The following is a 19,801-nucleotide window of genomic DNA, read 5'->3' as shown; positions in this document are numbered from 1 at the left end:
TAGTCACACTCCAGCTGATATTTGCGAACAGCCATTTACAAACGAGTAAAATACTATGATGTACATGATGACCCCATCTGGTAAGCTGGTTGTCCAAATAATTGTGCTGAGTGGTGACCAGCATTCTACCACATTTTGGTACCTGACGCGTTCAGTTAGTGGAGAGTTCACCTTACCTACCTCATAGGCAAGCAGCTTACCAAATATTGATACTTGGGAAAAGGATTGTCTAAAAATTCTATATCCCATCAGCACCTTTGTTAATTTTTCCAGTCACCACTGTCACGTCTCCCTCCATGAAGATTTTGGTACCACCACTGTGAAACCTTTCACTACCAAATCATTCTAGGTGCAATAGCTGATTGTTTTCCTGCTCCATATGTATATACAAAGTGCAGCCATGACAGAGTGGATGGGAAAGGTTTAATCATTCAAAAAAAATCTTTACACATCGCAAAGTGCATTAAACCATTAAAAAAAACAGCTTTTGATGAGAATTAAATAACCCAAATGTGGTAGTAACTGGGTCCAGGGAAGGAAACAGAAGGAATTTCTTTTGAACAAGACAAAGGAGATATACCAGAAGATGCCAAATGGATAACAGCTTGTTTCCAAGGATGAACAAAGGAGAAAAAAAAGTATACAAATTGTAGAAATAAATCCTCAACATGAGTTTCTTGAAAAAGAGGGGGAAAAACCAAATATATTTAATTACATACATGTAGACAGAAGCTTTGTCTTTCTTTCTATATGTAATCAAGTAGATAATACCAAGTCAAGGGAATGTTAGCCTCTATCCCCCAGTGGAGTGGATTCTGTACCAAGCTGATCCTTGCTGAATTAAGGTATGCATCAATGCACAAGCATTCAGGCGACATGTTTTAACAGAAACTGATACCACTGCTGAGAGTATATGCCCTCTGTCCCACATTTGTCAAAGATGTATGAAGGAACTATTTTCCTATGTAAACATGACACTGTCTTGTTTTTACTGCTTTCACTGTCAGATTATCAACTTTTAATGATGTCTGACCCTCCTGGGATTTATTCAGAACACAAAAGTCATTTAGCACTAACCGCAATACTTACAGGCATGGAGTAGACAAATTAATGTTGCAGGAGAATTGCTGGCTTTTATGGTGATTAAACACTGATGTGACCATGGATTCAACAACCCTCCCCAACAAAATGTTATTTCAATAAGATTTTGTACAGAGGCAAAGATATAAAAGATTCTCTGGATTCATTCACTAAACAATTTATAGCTGTCTGTAACAGAAGCACCTCAGAGCGCTTGAGTCTTTTGCACTTAAACATAGTTAAAATATTACTCAAAAAAGTACTCTAAAATCACTGAATCATCTTTCTGTAGCATCTTAATGAGCCAAATGGGAGTCAAAAGACAGTCCACATTCATGATGTGAATTTAAACACGGTAAAAAAACAAACAAAAAGAATCTTGACATCCACTTAAATTATCACTCATGTTCTCAGAATAACCATGGTGATGAGACCTGAAAGAAAAGAATTAAGAACATGTCAAACTTTTGTTTTAGGTCAGCTTGAAAAACTATCCACATTAAGAGACTGGGGGGTTGAGTAAGAATTGCAAAATCTATTGTTCATAAATAACTGTAGTCTGTTTTGTGAAGTTTTACATTAACATTCATTGCTTCAAGACTGCATCGATGTACTAATGCCAAAATGCCTGATAGCCAAGTTTTGCTTTCAAATATTTAATATTTATGTGTGAAAATGGGTACTTACCTAATACATAAGCAGCGACTAATTTTTGATTCACACTTAAATGGAGGTAGAGAGGCACCAGGGAATCCACTTCTCCCAATGTGGGAAGCATGAGAGCTGCAATGCAAACTATTCCCAGGAAGACTGTGAGTAAACTAGGCCCTGAGGAGGCAATTCTGTGCTCTGGAGGAAAAAAAGGGTAAACATTCAGCATCATGCAAGGGCAAAACATTTCCCTTTCAATTACACTTTCCCCTTTTTAGAGTGCTCTACCTGCAGGCCCACTTCTGCTGTAAGAATCTACGAGAGCAGCATATCACTCAGTAATTACAATATGCTTTTTCACAAGAAAAAAAATGCTACCACAAACAAAGAACATTTTGTATTCTCCTTTTATAGTATTTGCACAGAGAAAAGGCAGGAAGAGCCTTTGCTATTATGCTATTTGACCAATATTTCACAATGCTAGCAAGATATTTTCCAGTTAGGAGCTTTAAAAAAATCAATACATTTTCATGTCCCTAATATAAAATATGAACTATGGCAAAGAACATGGCTGAGAAACTTCACTTTCTTTAAAAAAGGAAGCATGTTTCTCTTATTCACAGTCCAGCAAACTGTGTCCAAGCTATTCCTTCAGATCTCATACCAAGCTAACAACACCCACACTTACCCCAATTCCCAGTTCTACTTCTGCAAGGTCACATAGACTATATAACAGTAGTGTGCTAGCAACCTAGGCTGGCTACCTGTGAAATGTACCTTTTCCTTCATAACTCTGCTCACATCCATGCTTAGGCCCTACTTGGGGGAAAAGTTTGAGAATGCATACTAATGTCAGGCCTTTCAAGGCATTTCTAGAATTCTGTCACCTGCCTCTACTGCTGTCCCCATTACGGCCCAGAAAGGTGAAGTGGTAAATTCTGGAAGCAAACAGCCTGAAGTTGAGGACTCCTGATATCCCTTTACTCCTTGAACTCTTCAGGTGCTTTGACCACATTGCAGAAAAATACACACAACCAATAGGTTTAAGCATCTGGGAAAGAGTGTTCTCTGGCTTCTGGATAGTAGTGGTGGGGCAACAGACAGTACCCCTTGTTTAGCCACTACTGGTCACCCTCAGTTTCTCTTCTTTGCTCTGTACCTTCATCTATACTAATGTATTCTGGAATTCATTAAGATGCACAAAGAGAACAGAAATGCAGCATAATGGATATGTTCAGGAGTTGACTTTTAATAAGAGTAAAGTTTTCTCTACACCAATTGTCTTGTTGCTTTAAACAGGTATGTTTACATGTGACATTCTTGTGTCTCTTCCCCACCCCCTTTCAACAATCCTCGTCCTGCTGCATTATTTTACCATACTAGAACAAGGTCAGAATTCAAAGTGACTTGGACAGATTAGAGAGCTGGGGCAAAACTAACAAAATGGGATTTCAACAGAAATAAATGTAAGATACTACACTTAGGCAGAAGAAATGAAATGCACAAATAGAGGATCGGTGACACCTGGCTTGACAACAGTACATGTGAAAGGGATCTGGGAGTCTTAGTAGACCACACATTGAATATGAATCATGCAATTATGGGCTGCATCAATAGAAGTATAGTGTCTAGATTGAGGGACATAATTATACTGCACTATTCGGCACTGGTCAGACCTCACCTGGAATACTGTATCCAGTTCTGGGAGCTGCAATTCAAGAAGGATATTAACAAGCTAGAACTGGTCCTGAGGAGGGCAATCAAAATGATAAAAGATCTGGATTCCATGCCCTATAAGGAGCAGCTTAGGGAGATATGTTTAGTCCGGAGAAGAGACGGTTAAGGGGTGACATGATAGCCATGTTTAAATATTTGAAGGAATGTCATGTTGAAGATGGAGCAAACTTGTTTTCTGCTGCTCCAGAGACTAGGGCCCTTTCCGCATGGGTGCTTTGCGGGGGTGCGTCGGCATGCTTAATGCCGACGCACCCCCACCCACGGGACCGTTCGCATTGACGGTCCCACTGGAAGTGGCGCCCAATGGTGCAGCCTTCACACAAGCTGCGCCGTCCCCAAGCAGCTCCTCACCTTCTGCTGTCCTCCGGAGCTCTGTGGAGGTGAGGGGACACGCCCCCATGGCCAGAGCGACAGCTGCAGTAACCTGCAGTCGGAGGCCAGGAGGCGTGTCCCGTCGCCTCCAGAGCGCCGGAAGACAGCAGATGGTAAGGAGCCATTTCAGGTAAATGGCAGCTTCCACCTGCTGCCGTTTGCATGGCAGCGGGTGGAAGACGGCGCTTCCAAAAAACCTCGCTCAGGGAGCGAGGTTCAGAAGGCACGTCTTCGCATCACTTGGGGGTGGCAATGCAACAGCGCCGGCCGTGTGAACTCCTCCCCAGGGATGCAGTTTTTAGTGTCCCTGGTATGCTGTATTCCACCCATGCGGAAACAGCCTAGGACAAGGAGTAATGGGTCCAAGGTACAGGAAAGGAGATTTCACCTAAACATTAGGAAGAAGTTGTTGATGGTAAGGGCTGTTTGACAGTTGAATTCACTGCCTTGGAGGATGGTGGAGTCTCCTTCTTTGGGTTTTTTTAAAAACTGAGGCTGGATGGCCATCTGCCAGGAGCGCTTTGATTGTGTATTCCTGTATGGCAGGGGGTTGGACTCAATGGCCCTTGTGGTCTCTTCCTACTCTATGATTTTATTCTTCTTCTCCTCCATTTCATCCTCACAACCACACTGTGAGGTAAGGTAGGCAGAGTGTGTGTTACTAGCCCAAAGGAACCCAGGAAGCTTCCATGGCAGAAGAGGGGTACAAACTCAGGTCTTCCAGATACTAGTCTGACATTCTAAACACTTATGTAGAAGAGAAAACTAAGCAACTAACTTGGAACACTTGCACTGATAGAAATCTGCTAAGGGGAAGCAATAGGTAGTTTACTAAGCTGTCTGTGTAAAAGTATGTCTCAGCATTCTTCTACAATCTTGTGGGACTGGCCAATATAACTCAGGACAGAACTATTATTCAAAGAGGGGCAGGTTTCTTAATGGCTGGCAACACTGCAAGCAGGAAACCGTTTTACTCCTTGCCCCACTGTTGTCTGAGTGAGTCTTCTTACTATCCGCTATAGAAATAAATAGCAATCACTGAGCTTACATGTGTGTAAAATACTGCACTTGGGAACAACATTACAGTGGAGGCAGAGCTTGCTAACTATTCCCATTGTAATGCTGGGCATGTTGTTAGTTATTAATAAGCACTTCTAGCAGGATATTCATCTTTGATGTTAGCTGCTAGGACACTTTGGAAATCACATACCATGCTCCATATGTAAATAAAGAGATTGAGAAGTGCACTCTGTTTTTATAAGGGTAAGATAATGATTTCTAAAGAGATCAAGCAAAAGTAACAAATCCCAGTCATCTAGTTACCTGGCTGACACAAAGTCTGCTCAAAGAAGATACTTTCAGTCAGGTGTTCCTTTATCCTTTTTTCCTCTTCTTCTTTCTGCTGCTCCTTTGCAGTGGGAAGCAACATTGCAATGACTTCTTTTCGTCCTAATGCTTTCCTCTGGCTTTGCTCAGAGACCTGGAGCCGAAATTTGTCTATCATACCATAGTGACAAGGCCGAATATCTCTGTGACGAATCACACTGTAAGAGAAGCAAGCCTCGTGGTTGTTATGCATTATCTTGGAAGAGGAAGGAAAGCATTATGTGATTACTACAATTAAAATGTATACTACTGTTGTTTATCGTGATGAAAGCATGAACAGGTATTTTTATGTAGTATTTTGCTCAGAGAGAGAATTTCTCACAGCCTGGCTTACATGCTTTCCCCATCTCCAACTTTTAGAATCTGATCTACTAATACAACACAGCCAACACTATTCTAGTAAGTTAACATCAGATCTTAGGAACTTTTTAAAAATAATATTTTTATTTTCTCACATGTGACAAAAAGACAACACACAGAGCACACATTTATGTGTGTGTGTGTATGGTTGCCAGCTACTATATATATAAACAAAACACAACCCATTACACATCATATAGTGACTTCCAGCTATCTCATCTCTGACTACAAGTTAACTCTGACTTCAATGCATATAATTTCTATGTTGATTCAGTCATTCTTTCTTAAATATCTTCTGGTAATTACAGTCTACTGTTTTCTTTAGGTTTCAAACCCTACTTCTCTATTTGAATAGGGTTTGGAGTTTTTTTTAGATCTTATGAATTTTTAATGCTGATATTTATCAATCATTTTTCCCACCCTTTCTCCAATGAGCTCAGGCTACAGTATATGGCACTCTTCTCTTTCATTATATATTCACACCCCTGCTACATAGGTTAGACTGAGAGGGAATGATTAGCACAAGCTCATCCAGTAAGCTTCACAGTAGAACGGGAACTTGAACTTGAGTTTCCCCAGGTCCAATTCAAAACACTGATCCAGGGATCCCCAACCCTTTTGAGCCTACAGGCAATTTTGGAGCCCTAATACAGGGGTGGTAAGTACAATCACCAAATGGCAGACAGAGTGAAAGAGAATGAATCCAACACTATGGTGGCAGCTGCTGGAGAAACAATGTTATTTTAATGTGCCTGGCCGACAGGATCTCCTGGGACCAGTCAAAAGCACTGCTGGGCAAGTGCCCCAACTGGCTCCACCCATTTCCCAAAACATTTGGTGGGCACCAGGAAAAGTATCTGCAGGCTCCATCGCGCACACAAACACCACACTGGGGTTCCCTGCACTAATCCTCATCCCACTCTGTCCCAGCCTATTCCAAGAACTCATACAATGTGATGTAAAATTATCTTATTAGTTATTCTAGAAAAGAAATGAAACCAAAGGATCACATTGGGGTTGAGAAAGATTTGGATGAATTCATAAAGCCACCCTGCAGTTAATACTTCAGCAACGGACTGCCAAAAGGATTCCTTTTGAAGGCATAGTTCTTCCCACAGTGATTGGATGAATTTTCCTTCTCATATAACTATCTGCCACAAATGAGCTATAAGGCTGAGAGGCATGAAGATATTTCCCCAAAAGCGTCCCTTTCATGGGACTTTTCATGTTCCGCTATCTGAAGCATAATATTGCAAAGGTCAGCCAAAATGTTTCACTTCCATTTTTGGGAAACATCTGTAAAAAATTTTTTACATCTGTAAAATTTCTATAAAAGACAGAAATTTTGTCTCCTTGAAAGTGGCAACTGCCAGTATAAGAACTGTCATTTTCAAGAAGGGCACTTCAACTCTATATGAATTACGAGTTTTCTACTTCTCTGAAGGAACTACCATCTTTTGGTAAGAACTAATTTCGAAAGACAACTGTGGGTTAGAAGGAGGAAAGTGAGAGGATAGTAACCCCTGGAAAATTATCAAAATTTAAACACGTCATATTCCTCAGAACAAATGCTTATTTTGCTATTTCCTCCCACTCACTGAAATTAAGACTACATTTGCTTGCCATTTCTGCCCAGGAACTAAATTGGACATCTGGCCAGAACAGATTTGCTGTAATCCTTTTAATTTTCCCCAAAAATGGAAACTTCAGAAATCCTTTCAAAGCATAAGTTAGTTTTCAATAACTTGAACCACTATAAAAATATGGGTTTTTTAGGAGGGGGGGATTCCATATTCTCGCTCAATTTGTTTCAGTATAATACAACCAAAATAGCTATTTTACTTACATATCAACACAACACTGAGGTTTCACAGCACCTGCAGCATCTACCACAACATATTTATTTGGAGTGGTACAAAGAACTGAAACAAAAGAGAAATGATTAAGTACTAACTCATGAGTATTCGCAAGCCTGATGAACATACTTAACATCAATTCTGTTTACAGTTTCTCTCAATTTAAATAATTAAAATATAAAACCACACTGAATCAGCCTTTAAAATGAAACTGTATTTGAAACTCACCTTTGAATTTTAAGGCAAATTCATATGGATTATAGAGCGTCAACACCTGTTTGTGCGTTGACTGGTCATCAGCATAAAATATAAGTTCAGTGGGGAACACAAAGACTGGAAGATTTCCTTCCACTAACTCTGGCTGTCTTTTTTGTTGCTGCATTGGCACAGAATCCTTTGTGCTGCCCTTTCTGCTTTTAGGATTGTTTTGTCCCCACAGGCTTCTGGTCCAGATTACTTTTAGGAAAGTGAAAGCATTTTGGGAAACCTGTAGGAGGAAAGAGAAAAGCAACGATAACTGCTCTTTTCTTCAGAGGTTTGAAGCTGTTTGAATAGCAGATTAATAATGTAATACACAGAAACAAGACAGTCTGTTCAGAGGTTTTCAAAGTTTCAAACCAACACAATTCTGTGATATTTTTAAAAATACCCATTGAAGAAGATTCCCACATGTGTGCATCCTAGTGACAGTCATCTGTACATGTTTTTAAGAAATAAAGTACTTATATTGTTTGAGCCTCTTTAAATTAATGGCATCCAGAATAAGATGGTCCCAACTGCAACAATTTTTTTATTTAAAGCCTGGTCTAAGGGATGATACTTAACATTAAGAATTGAATTGAACTGAATTTTTAATTTCTATACTGCCCTACCCCAGAGGGCTCAGGGTGCTGTACAACAATATAAAACAAATAAGAAGCATAATATTTTATTTATAAGTTTTATATACCACCCTACCCCCGAAGGGCTCTGAGTAATATACAGTAATAATAATCATAACATCAATAACAATAGAACACATCATTATCAACAATGCTCATAATATAGCCAATATAACAGCATACCATCATAATATCATGACATCTTAGCCACTATAATAAATATTTCCAAACATCAAAATTAATAACATCAAACATTACTAGCATCTCCTTCGGGGATTGGGTGGTATACCAAATCCAATAAATAACAACAACAATTTACAAAGGACTCAGATGGCGACATCCTAACTAAACACTACTGTCTAAAGGACCTAGGACTAAAACCCACCCCACCTACACTACAAGTACAGCTCCTGCTAGATATCCTAAAAAATCCTACATACAGTTCTTGCTAGATATCCTAAATTCAACCTAACAGCAGCTTAACAGCTTAAAATCCTAAGTTCAACCTAACAGCCGGAAACAACAGCACAACTGATGATGAATAAAATACATTGTTTACTATACTGTGAAAGGAACAACTTTTTGGCAACATTTGCTTGAATTAAATTGAAGATAAAATTTAAGTTGATATCAACTAATAGTTGTCCCAAGAGAAGTCCCTTTAAGTTCTTTTCTAGAACAATCCTAAAACCTGTCTCTGAAAGGCTTAGGATGCTGATTAAACTCTATGCAAGTAAACCTCAAAAATATGACAGCCTATATGAAGAAGCAGTAATGGAAAGTGACAGTGATGGAGGACCTATCATAGACTACTCCAGTGACACTTCTCTGTGCAGAGGGTGGCAATGGTAAACTACTTCTGATAATCTCATACTTTGAAACCCCTGTGTTGAGTGCCAAAACAAAAATCAAATAGATTACATAACCCGAAGGAAAAGATGGAGATGCTCTATTCTCTCTGCTAAAACACGGCCAACAGCTGATTGTGGTACAAACCGTGAATTGTTAATATTGAAAATCAGTAAAAAGCTGCAGAAAAATACCAAAACATTTATACTGCCAAAACACAACCAAAACAACATTTCTAAAGAGTTTAAAGACCACATAAAGAGCAGATGTGCATCACAAAGTTTAAGTGAATGGGAACTGAAAGAGCCATGGGTTGAAACCAGAGTTATAATCAAGGAAGAATGTGCAAAGGCTGTTCCTGTAGCCAGAAGAAATGAAAAGCCAGATGGATAAAACTCTTTAAAATTCTAAAGAGGTGCCCCCTCTTCGCTCCCTGTGTTGTTTTACATCAGGGTAACCCTCATATTGAGGGGCCGCCGTCCTCCCTCTTTGGGGAAGGTTTTAAATGTGCATTTTTTGGACGCCTCTTATTTAATTATTTAACTGTTTAATTATTTAATTGTATTAACCGCTGTCTATATGGAGTTTTAGTGAGTTTTACTGATTAGTAGTAATTTTTAACTGATACTGTATGGTTTTTATGCTGTACACCGCCCAGAGCCCTTCGGGGATGGGGTGGTATAGAAATTTAAGAAAGAAAGAAAGAAAGAAAGAAAGAAAGAAAGAAAGAAAGAAAGAAAGAAAGAAAGAAAGAAAGAAAGAAAGAAAGAAAGAAAGAAAAGAAGCAAAAGTCAAAGGCTATTTCCGCATGGCAGCCGACCCAAAGACGCTGGGACCCGTCCTTGCGGTGATCCGAAGAGCGAGGCAGCGGCCGCGATGCAGCCCGCGCTGACCAGCTTTTGTCCCTGGAGCCTCGACGCGTCGCGAGCCTGGGGGGACCGCCCCTATTTCTTGGCGCCTGCTCGGCGGCGCAGGGCGAGCGCGTCCCCAAACTCGCGACGGCAACGCCCGAAGCAAGGTGAGTCGGTGGAAAGTCGAGGTGAAGCCACTGCCGTTCGCTCGGCAGCGGCTTCACTGCGGCGTTTCCCCAAAAAGAGCGCTAAGAAGCGCTCTGGGGAAATGCCGGCTCCAGGCCGGGCGGGCGGCGCGAGGGCGGCGTGGCTGCGCTGCAGCTGCGCCCCTCGTGCGAATGGCGGCCTGGAGACGGTGTTTTTACCGTCTCCAGGCCGTCATTTTCTGCCCGTGCGGAAACGGCCAAAAGCAGAATCAGAAGTCTAAATTCAGCGTTGCAGCAATTGGCACATAGAGACAGAGAGCTATTATAATAACCAGCCCAAAGAAATATAATAATAATAACAAAAAAGACAGAACAAGAGTTCTATTCCACAAGATGCAGGAAATCAAAGGGAAATTTAAAGCATGATTGGAGATGCTGAAAGATTATCATGTGTTAAACAGGACAAAATGAAGAAAAAATGGGAATAATTCACCAAAGAAAAGATTAAAGGATGGCAGATGTCCTTGAAGAAGTACCTGCAGTTTTAGAAAGTGAAGTGAAAACTACACAAAAAACAACTAGGAGAAGCAAATCACCAGTAGAAGATGGGAGAACAACAAAGTTATTTCAAGCCACAGAAACTGTGTTCATCAACATCTTAACAAGAATATGCCAACAGAAATGGAAAACAAAGCAATGATCCACTGACTTGAAATGTTCAATCTACAATCCAATTACAAAAAAGGAGACTTCAAATACTTCAGCAACTATCACAATATCACATTAGTTTCTCATGTGAGTAAAGTGATGCTGAAAATATTATAGCAAGGACTGTTATCATATGTGGAATGGGAAATGCCAGATGTTCAAGCTGGATTCAAAAAAGGAAGAGGCATTAGAGATAATAGTGCAAATTTATATTGGCTACTAGACCATATGAGAGAATTAAAAAAGAAAATTAGCTTATGTTTTGTAGATTACAACAAAATTTTTGATCATGAAAAGCTATGGTTGGTTCTAAAAGAAATAGGTGTGTCACAACATTTGATCGTTTTGTGGCACAACCTATACTTTGGACTAGAGAATACTGTTCGGACAGAATAAATGGGAGGCTCATGAGACTCTCAGGAGGGACAGTCCTATCTCTCCCCACTGCCAAGCCCAGCAAGGCCTTGTCTCCCACCACTTACCTTGAAGCCCAGCTCCCAGCATCATTGTACTTAAAAAAAAATTATTAGAAATTTAAACTCCCTAATGTATTTTTTAATATTTCAGATTTTTATGCAAATGGAAAAGGTCTCCCAAATTTGCAGAATAACTTGTTTAATATCAGCATGGCTCCAATCTGCGGATTTAGACATCTGTAGATGGGGCCACATATAAATATTAGATATACAGATATGAAGAAACAGAATAGTTTCCAGTTGGCAAAGACGTCAGATAAGGATGCATTTTATCTTCCTGTCTGTTCTATCTACATGCAGAACATATAAGGAAAACTGGATTAAATTTAGATGAAGGTGGAGTGAACATTGATGGATTGAACATTAACAATTTGAGACGACACCACATTTGCAGATGATACCACATTACTGGCAGAAAATAGTGAGGATTTGAAAAAACTACTGATGAAAGTTAAAGCAGAAAGTGCCAAAGCGGAATGGCAGCTGAACATCAAGAAGACAAAAGTAATGATTATTGAGGAATGACACAAGTTTAAAGTTAATGAAGAAATTGAAATTGTTCAAGATTTTCTATTTCTTGGTTTGTTTATTTGTTCCATTTAATATACCGCCCACCCCTGGAGGGCTCTGGGTTCAATCCTCAACCTAGGGAGATTAAAACCATTAAATCAGAAGCAGATTGTGACTGGGAAGGGAAGCCATGAATGAAGTTGAAAAGATCCTTAAGTGTAAAAATGTGTCTCTGGCAACCAAGATCAAGATAATTCATACTATGGTATAACCCATTACCAGGTATGGGTATGAAAGATGACAGGAAGAAAGTTAATTTGCTTGAAACATGGTGTTGGAGGAGAGTTGTACAGATACCTTGTACCAACAAAAAGACAAATAAATGAGTTCTAGATCAAATCAAATCTGAACTCTTCCTAGAACAGGGGTAGGGAACCTGCGGCTCGAGAGCCGCATACGGCTCTTCTGCCCTTGCACTGTGGCTCTACAAGCCGAGCCGCCTGCCCCATCCTTGCCCGCCCTGCAGGCAGCAGGGCAGGCGCACCAACTGCCCACGGTCGGCTGGGCCGTGCCGCGGGCTTCCCCTCTCGCCCGCCCCATTGGAGCGGGGTGGGTGCTTTCCCGGCGGCCGGCGAGGCCAAGCTGCTGGCTTCATCCTTGCGTGCCCTGCAGGCAGCAGGGCGGACGCATCCATGTGCTTCTCAGAATGAGCAAAGGTAAAAAAAAACCCTATATATATAGTGCTATCTTTATTTTAAATGTCAGAAATTATTTGCGGCTCCAAGTGTTTTCTTTTCCCGTGGAAAACGGGTCTAAATGGCTCTTTGAGTGTTAAAGGTTCCCTACCCCTGTCCTAGAAGCTACAATGACCAAAATTCCCACATAATACATGGAGAGTAAAAATACAAACCCTGCCCCCAAGCCTTCACTCTAAGCCAGCGGTTCTCGACCTGTGGGTCGCGACCCCTTTGGGGGTCGAACAAGCCTTTCACAGGGGTCGTCTAAGACCATTGGAAAACACATATTTCCAATGGTTTTAGGAACCAAGACACAAATGATTTTATGGTTGGGGTCACCACAACATGAGGAACTGTATTAAAGGGTCACGGAATTAGGAAGGTTGAGAACCACTGCTCTAAGCCATGGTACATCTCAAGATTTTAAGTCTGCAGCTAATCACATCCTCATAAGCACTCTATCAACCCCACCCAGGACACACATAGCTCATATGATAAGGCAAGCAGCATGGGTAGCATTTAGTGCAAATAACCATGGTAGAGAACAAGCATGGTTGTAGCATATGTCTTAAAAGCACTGCTCTGCTTAGAGCCATTACAGGTACACCACCTCAAGACACAGACACCAAATGGGAGGCCTTCATCCCTCCAAATGGGGATGCAAGTGCAGTGCAACCAATACAGGGAAACAATGGGAGAGGGGTCCACTCAAGGTGAGACAGCTTTTATCATTCCCTCTTGTACCTACTGCACACACTGTCTCAACAACACTCCACTCTCAACAGCTGTTAGCAATGTGTGTACAGTGCACACAGCGTAGGGGAACTTATACAATATACAATTTATATGCTTCACTTTTCACATTTGGTGTAACAGATTCCCCTGCAACTGGGGGACACAGGCAGCACAGCCACAGTCCAGTGTGACTACCAGCCCACTCTCCTATCCGCTGGTCAAACAATTATGGTATCTAATGCTTGACTGCAGTCTGTTATTCCATACGCTTCAGACCCAGGTCCAATGCCTGTCATTTGCAGTCTATCAGTGCAAGGAATATGTATTTGTTGAATGTTCCCCAATAAGGTTTATCCCACATGCTTTTTGCTCCACATGCTTTTTGCTCCTACTGCAGAGAACTACTCATTACTGTCCTTGTGTTCCTTTGGAATCTTTGCAGACAGCCCCCCAACACAGGTGCAAGCTAGACAGACTCTATGCACAATTAAATGCAAACCATATGCTAAGCCTATATTGTGACCTACTGATGAAGCAACCAGTGCCCACTAAACTCCTCTGCTCTGACTCTCTTATTGCAGCTTGGCTCCTGTACCATTATAAGCTGCCTAACAGGACAGTTACTCCTCTCATGGGCATGAAGTGATAAGCACAACTCTACCTGTCATTTGAAGTCTATCAATGCAAATTGCAAAGGCAGAACTTATTAGGGCGCCCTTGGATTCATACAGGGAATCTGCCAGTTAATTTTATGATTTTGTTATGAATATTGTTGTAAGCCCCCATGAGTCTGTTAGGGAAAAGGAACCCTATAAATCAAATTATAAATAAATAAGGAGACTTTTGAGAACTCCAGAGCTGGCAAACCCATTCGCCAGATGATTTCGTTATGACTGATACCACTCAATCAATGCATGGATTATTATACAGCAGTATTTTTGTCTTGGTTTTGCTAGATAACTTTAGCTCCTTCCTCTGCTTCTGTCTTGCAAGCCTCCTTCAACATGACACTCACACTGGGAGGGGTTCTGAGGCATTCACCCAATGGTTGCACAGACATGCTTTTGCAAGGAGGGTGGGCAAGGATTACAAAAAGGATGCACTCTCAGGCTGTTGCTGGCATCTAACCCATCAAGACTGCATGACTGGGAGGGTGGTTGCTGGAATCCATGGAAGGGAGTGGAGTGCCCATGAGTGCAGCAGGGGCTGAGTACATAGGGAATTGCTGCCCAAAATGACTGGTGTATGGGGCAACTAACTAGCAAGGGCAGTCAACCCTTACAGGCTTTGTTTGATGGTGTAAAACTTCAACTGTGCCTAGAACTTCCAGGGTGGACAGGTAGCTATTTCCACATGAAGCTTGTACCAGGCACCCTGTATATACTGTACTTCAGCCTGCCACAGCCCTACACCTTTCTTTATAGTCATCTATATATTGTTGGTGTTGAAGTCATGAGGAATACCTAATGATGTTTCTTGCACCTCTGTTCCCATATAGGTGCATGTTTAGGACTGTGCTCCTGAGTGTATGAGGTGTGTGTTGTAGTCTGGCCGCTTCCTTCCATTTTGCTCCTGATCAGCCTCCTACTGGGCAAAAGGTGTTATTTGAAGATCCTGTTTGTCATGGGAGTGCTCATTCTCAGCAAACCACTTGGCAGCTGACTAGAAAAAGTTCTGTGACTATGCAGTCCTATATTCTTTTGTTGCTGCCCTGAGGTCTGCCTCCCCAGTGCCTGGCAAAAGGCTGGTGAGTATCAGGGCCTAACCCAAGTGGGAGGAATTTGGGCTTTCTAGTGCAGTTAGATGTGGCAAACAAAAGGAAAAAAACACTCAAGTTTGTAACTGTTACACTGTGATCTATCTTTGGGTTGAAATTTAAGTTCCACAAGTAATTGTTTCGGCAGCAATTTTGTAATGAGAACAGTTTCTGTATTCTATGGATTAGTCCTTTCAGAATCTTTATTCTTGGCCAAGAGGCAGGCAATAGCAAACTATCCCTAAAAATTTCTTGCCTTGAAAACTCGATGCGATCGTCATACTGTGACTTGATGCCACACACATACTTTCTTGGTCAAGTCAGAATTCTGGAGATGGTACAACAGCTATCTACAATTTGGAACTTATCTCTCTCTCTGAATTTTGGTCACTTTTTCTGTCTCAGACTAGATGAATAAAATCTACAGTTACTTTGTATTGTGTGTCTAATTGTTAGGACCCAACTTTTCACGTACTACTTGTAATTAATGTTAACTTCTCATTTGAACACACAAGGAGTCCCAACTGGTATTGTACTATTTAAAAATAGTCCTGGATCTGTATAAATAAAAGTTCTAGGAAAAGCTAATAACTAGAGTGCAATGCTCAGTTAATAAATTGACAATGTCTAGAATAGCAGGAATTTGTGTTTTTTCCTCATTATTAACATACTTCAGGGAAGTTAGAGTAGCTGATTAAACAAATATTTGTCAGGGGGTTGAGAAAATAAAAATACCAATTCACACAAATTTCTCCAAAAAACCCCATGTTCATACATTATCTGGTGATATTCTTTAAGATTTAGCACCACATATTTATGGGCCATTCACTAACAGTCTATAATAATCCTTTCAGTTATTTGTCCAGTTGTCAGTAATGCCACCACATACATAACATACTTTGGGTTACATCATGCTAGTTTCTCTGCTAGCATAAGAGGGAAGATGGACCCTTAGACCGTTGAAAAGGTTGTGCTGGAAGGGACTGTGGAGACAGGATGAGGTGGGGACAGGAATCAAGACCATCCCTCCTTGTTCTTATGCCAGAGGCAAACATTGTTAGGATTCAGTCTCCTCAGTATCTTAGAACATTTTATCTGACATTTTATCAGACTTAATGGTTTCAAAAAAGCAATTAAACTAAACTTAGAATTGTAACAGCAATAATAGTAAATTGAACAATATCTATGTTAATTCATTGTCAAGTCTCTGGTTTTCATTTGCAAAGTGAGCTAAACTATTGACAGCTACATCGATAGATAACAGTTGCTGCACGTAGATCAATCAGTACAGCTCCTAACATAGATGAGGTGCCCATTAAAACACATAAATCAATGAATTCTGGGAAGGCTGATAAGAAGATGCATTTGTTTCATCTGCTCTGTCAGTACATATTACAAGTAAAAAGTTCGTAATTTGAATCAGTGATTGTTAATTCTGAAATAGGGAGATGTTGACAGTCTCTCAAAAATCCCAGGGTGTGCAAACTTGAGTGTATCTGGAAATTATAACTGATGGGTTCAATAACTACTGGCTCTGATACCAACTTAGCACAGACAGAGTATCATTATTTATGGTCCAATTCAGGAGTACATGCAAGTCGGCCTTCCATTCTTCACAGCATCATTCAGCTCTCTGAGGGAAAAATTCGAAAGCTAGTTTTTGACTTTATCTTAAACAATAAAAAAATATTGACAGGGTGCTGATTTGTCCGGGAATGGTTGAAATTATTTTTATTATGTCCAACTCCCTAACTTGCAGAGTGAAGCTTAAAATCTACACGTTGAACAGAAAGTTGCCAAAACTCAATGGATAATACAAAATCAATGTTTGGAGTCACCACTGTGAGAACACATAGCAGTTATGCACAAGGCATATTCGTGCCAATTAATTTTTAAAACTGTACATGTATAAAATTATTTATGCTGGAGGCCAACAAAAGCTAGGAAGCGAAATGGAACTGATGATAATGCGATATTTCTGAATCACTATTGCTTTTGGAAATACTGTTGTATACAGAAAGTTGAAAATAAACTAAGATTCTAGTCCCCCTGCCATTTCCTCATTTTTAAATAAACTGTTCTCCCCATGCCCAGGGCTCTAATAGTACACACCCCTTCCTTAGAAAGGCACGAAGGATCCAAGAAACAAGTAGGAGATTAAAATGAATTGCACACAGCAGGCAAAGAGAGGCAATAGTATTCTGGCACGCTCCAGGCCGGCACCCGGACAAAAATTCAACTGGGCCACGTGATGTTTACAGCAGGGGATGTTGTCCAGGCCTGTCAAGGCAGCAACCAATGAGAAAGGGAGGATGGGCAAAGAAGAGAAGCTACAGCACAAGATGTATAGATCAGACTTGATTGGCTTTCCCGGTCAGCCACCAGCCCTCTCAGTGATGTTTTAGAGCTGTTGCTGCAGCCAATACTGGACTTTATTTTTAACAGGAGTGCCAGACATCTTGCACTTGTTTTCCCTTATGCAACTCTGCAAACTCCACTGTACTGAGCTTGCCACTCAGGCAATTCTATCTGAATCCTTGCCAAATATCCTTCTCTAACAACCCACAAATAACTATAAAACTATACACACACATAATTCCTACTAAAAGTGTAAAAATTGCATGGTTGTAGACCAACAGAACATCAACAATTTATACAAGAACTATTAACAGGAGGAGGCAACCCCACTATAACAATCAATTATGTCCTATTCTAGCTCCAACTTCAGGTGGTGGGCTAACTTTGACCTTCTAGGAAACATACATCTTTTCCCAAATGACCCAGGGGACGGGCTACCACCCCAAACTACCCTTCTCCCTGGTACCCCTCAATGACAACTACCCCCTCCTGCCCAAGCAGATGCCAAAACTGGTCCCTTACTTCGAGGGTAAGAGGAGCGGTGGATCCTTAACGTTGCTTTCACCTCATGAATATCATGGGGGAAGGGAGGCTGGTCATCTCAACCGCCTTCACCTCAAGGAGAGACTCCAATATTTATTGTATACACCCCTCTTGACAACACCCACTAGTCGCCTCACTCACCCGACAAGCCAGGCCCGCCAACTCCGGGCTCTATTGTCAGAAGCAGGAATAAAAAGCAGCCGCAGAAGCACCGCCTCTCTGGGGCTCCGCTCGCTCCTATCCCCGCCCCTACCGCAGCCTGTCGGGCCGGCTCCTCTCGTCACTAGACGCTATGACTGCCGGGAACGTGGCGGACTCTTGCTTCACCGGCGAGAGGGAGACAGAGCGAAAGAGCGTCGCTTATCCTTGACGTAATCACTTTCTTTCGAAGCGGGTACAAACATTTGTCCGCGCATGCGTACTATGGAAAAAGCACTTTGAAGCCGTTAACACGAGCTCGTACTGAGGGACGATTTGCTACCACCTCTCGTAGCGAGGGTGGCGGCGGGTGTATGAATTGGCGCATGCGCGTTTTCATCATCAGGGCAAGTTGTCAGAAGAACTGCAGTTGGTGCAGTTGGCGAGTAGCAGACGTTTGAAACCATGGAGCAAACACACACACACACACACGTCAGACCAAAAAATGGTATTTACGTGCGTATATAAAAATATCGATTGACACTTGTGCTCTTTTTATCTCTTCCCGAAGTGGCCGTTGTCAAAATTTGCTTCCAAAATCTGCGGCATCTTGAGGCTATCGCTTTGCACTTCCTTGACGCCATTGAGGTAGAGGAAGGAACTAAGACAGCATTTTGGGGCAGCATTCTTCACAGGTACCTTCATAGTTCACTTCGACCCTCAGCTGCCTACTTTAAATAAGAGTCTGTTTATGAGGGATATACCTTTATGGGTTTTTTGTATATGTCCAGCATCATGTATATAAATCAGGATAAAGTAGAGTTGCCAACTTCCCAGTGGGATTTGAAGTTCTTCTGGGATTACAGTTTATTGCCACACTACAGAAATCAACTATCTAGAGGAAATTGATGTTTGGATGGCAAACTCTTATCTTACTGCTTTCCCATAGAGCTCCCATTCCTAAACTCTTATCTTTCAGGAATTGCCCCCAAATTTCCAAAATTCCTGAATTGTGGTGTAGCTTATGTAGGAATAAATATCACATAACAATATGTCCCTATCATAATACGTTATCTTGATCAGAGTCATAGTCATTCCAGGGAAGCAAATTTGAACAATGAGATATGTAGTGTCTGTATAAAAGCTATTCATCTTATTTTGCAAAATCTGTGGTCCTTGGCATATTATAAACATGATTTAGCATGCCATGTGAATCCTGCCTCTCTGAAAAAAACAAACTACATTTCCATGACTGTTGTCCAGTCCCTAATATGAATCCTCGTTGTCCTATTTTTCAAGCCACTGAAATAACTACAACATGATCATGGCCATCTCTAAAGCTGCACACACAACAACCATAATGAATTACAGGTGCTACGTTAGACCTCTAATAACATCTATTTCATTTTCTTTCCTAGCATGTTTACTTTTGTAATGTTTATAATGTAATGTTTATAATACCATCTTGCATACATGTTGCTATTTTATGAAATTATGAAAAAGTTTGCCCCCTCTTCAACTGAGGGAAGGCACGGTGCTCCTTGCCCAGGGAACATAATCACCGATAAGGTGTTCACAACTTCAGCCGGTAATTGTAGCTTAAAGTTGGCAACATGCACAAAGGATAACTCTTAATGTCAGATTTCCCGTTTAGACAATAATTCACTTGAT

At 41.1% G+C, this 19,801-nt stretch overlaps 1 protein-coding gene across 1 annotated transcript; it reads right to left on the bottom strand.

Annotated features, from left to right (window-relative positions):
* Positions 1-409: 409 nt before the first annotated feature.
* Positions 410-18,339, bottom strand: MOSPD1 (motile sperm domain containing 1). Its single transcript, XM_048514953.1, has 6 exons — positions 18,134-18,339; positions 7,671-7,929; positions 7,433-7,508; positions 5,164-5,384; positions 1,768-1,929; positions 410-1,514 (listed from the first exon to the last, which is right to left on the bottom strand). Exons 2-6 carry the CDS (start codon positions 7,822-7,824, stop codon positions 1,483-1,485), a joined length of 645 nt encoding a protein of 214 aa, XP_048370910.1. The 5' UTR covers positions 7,825-7,929; positions 18,134-18,339; the 3' UTR covers positions 410-1,482.
* Positions 18,340-19,801: the final 1,462 nt, after the last annotated feature.

Source organism: Sphaerodactylus townsendi, linkage group LG13 (genome assembly GCF_021028975.2).
Source record: "Sphaerodactylus townsendi isolate TG3544 linkage group LG13, MPM_Stown_v2.3, whole genome shotgun sequence".
Lineage (NCBI taxonomy): Eukaryota > Metazoa > Chordata > Lepidosauria > Squamata > Sphaerodactylidae > Sphaerodactylus > Sphaerodactylus townsendi.
The sequence above is the reverse complement of the archived record's forward strand: the minus strand, read 5'-3'. Positions and strand labels throughout refer to the sequence as shown.

Bases quoted from the DNA above. Each gene is read 5' to 3' on its own strand.
- MOSPD1 (XM_048514953.1), bottom strand. From the start codon at position 7,824: ATGCAGCAACAAAAAAGACAGCCAGAGTTAGTGGAAGGAAATCTTCCA. The intron at 1,930-5,163 runs GTAACTAGATGA...TTTTTCCTCCAG, and splicing joins GCAGACTTTGTGTCAGCCAG to AGCACAGAATTGCCTCCTCA. The intron at 1,515-1,767 runs GTAAGTACCCAT...CTTTTCTTTCAG, and splicing joins AGTCGCTGCTTATGTATTAG to GTCTCATCACCATGGTTATT.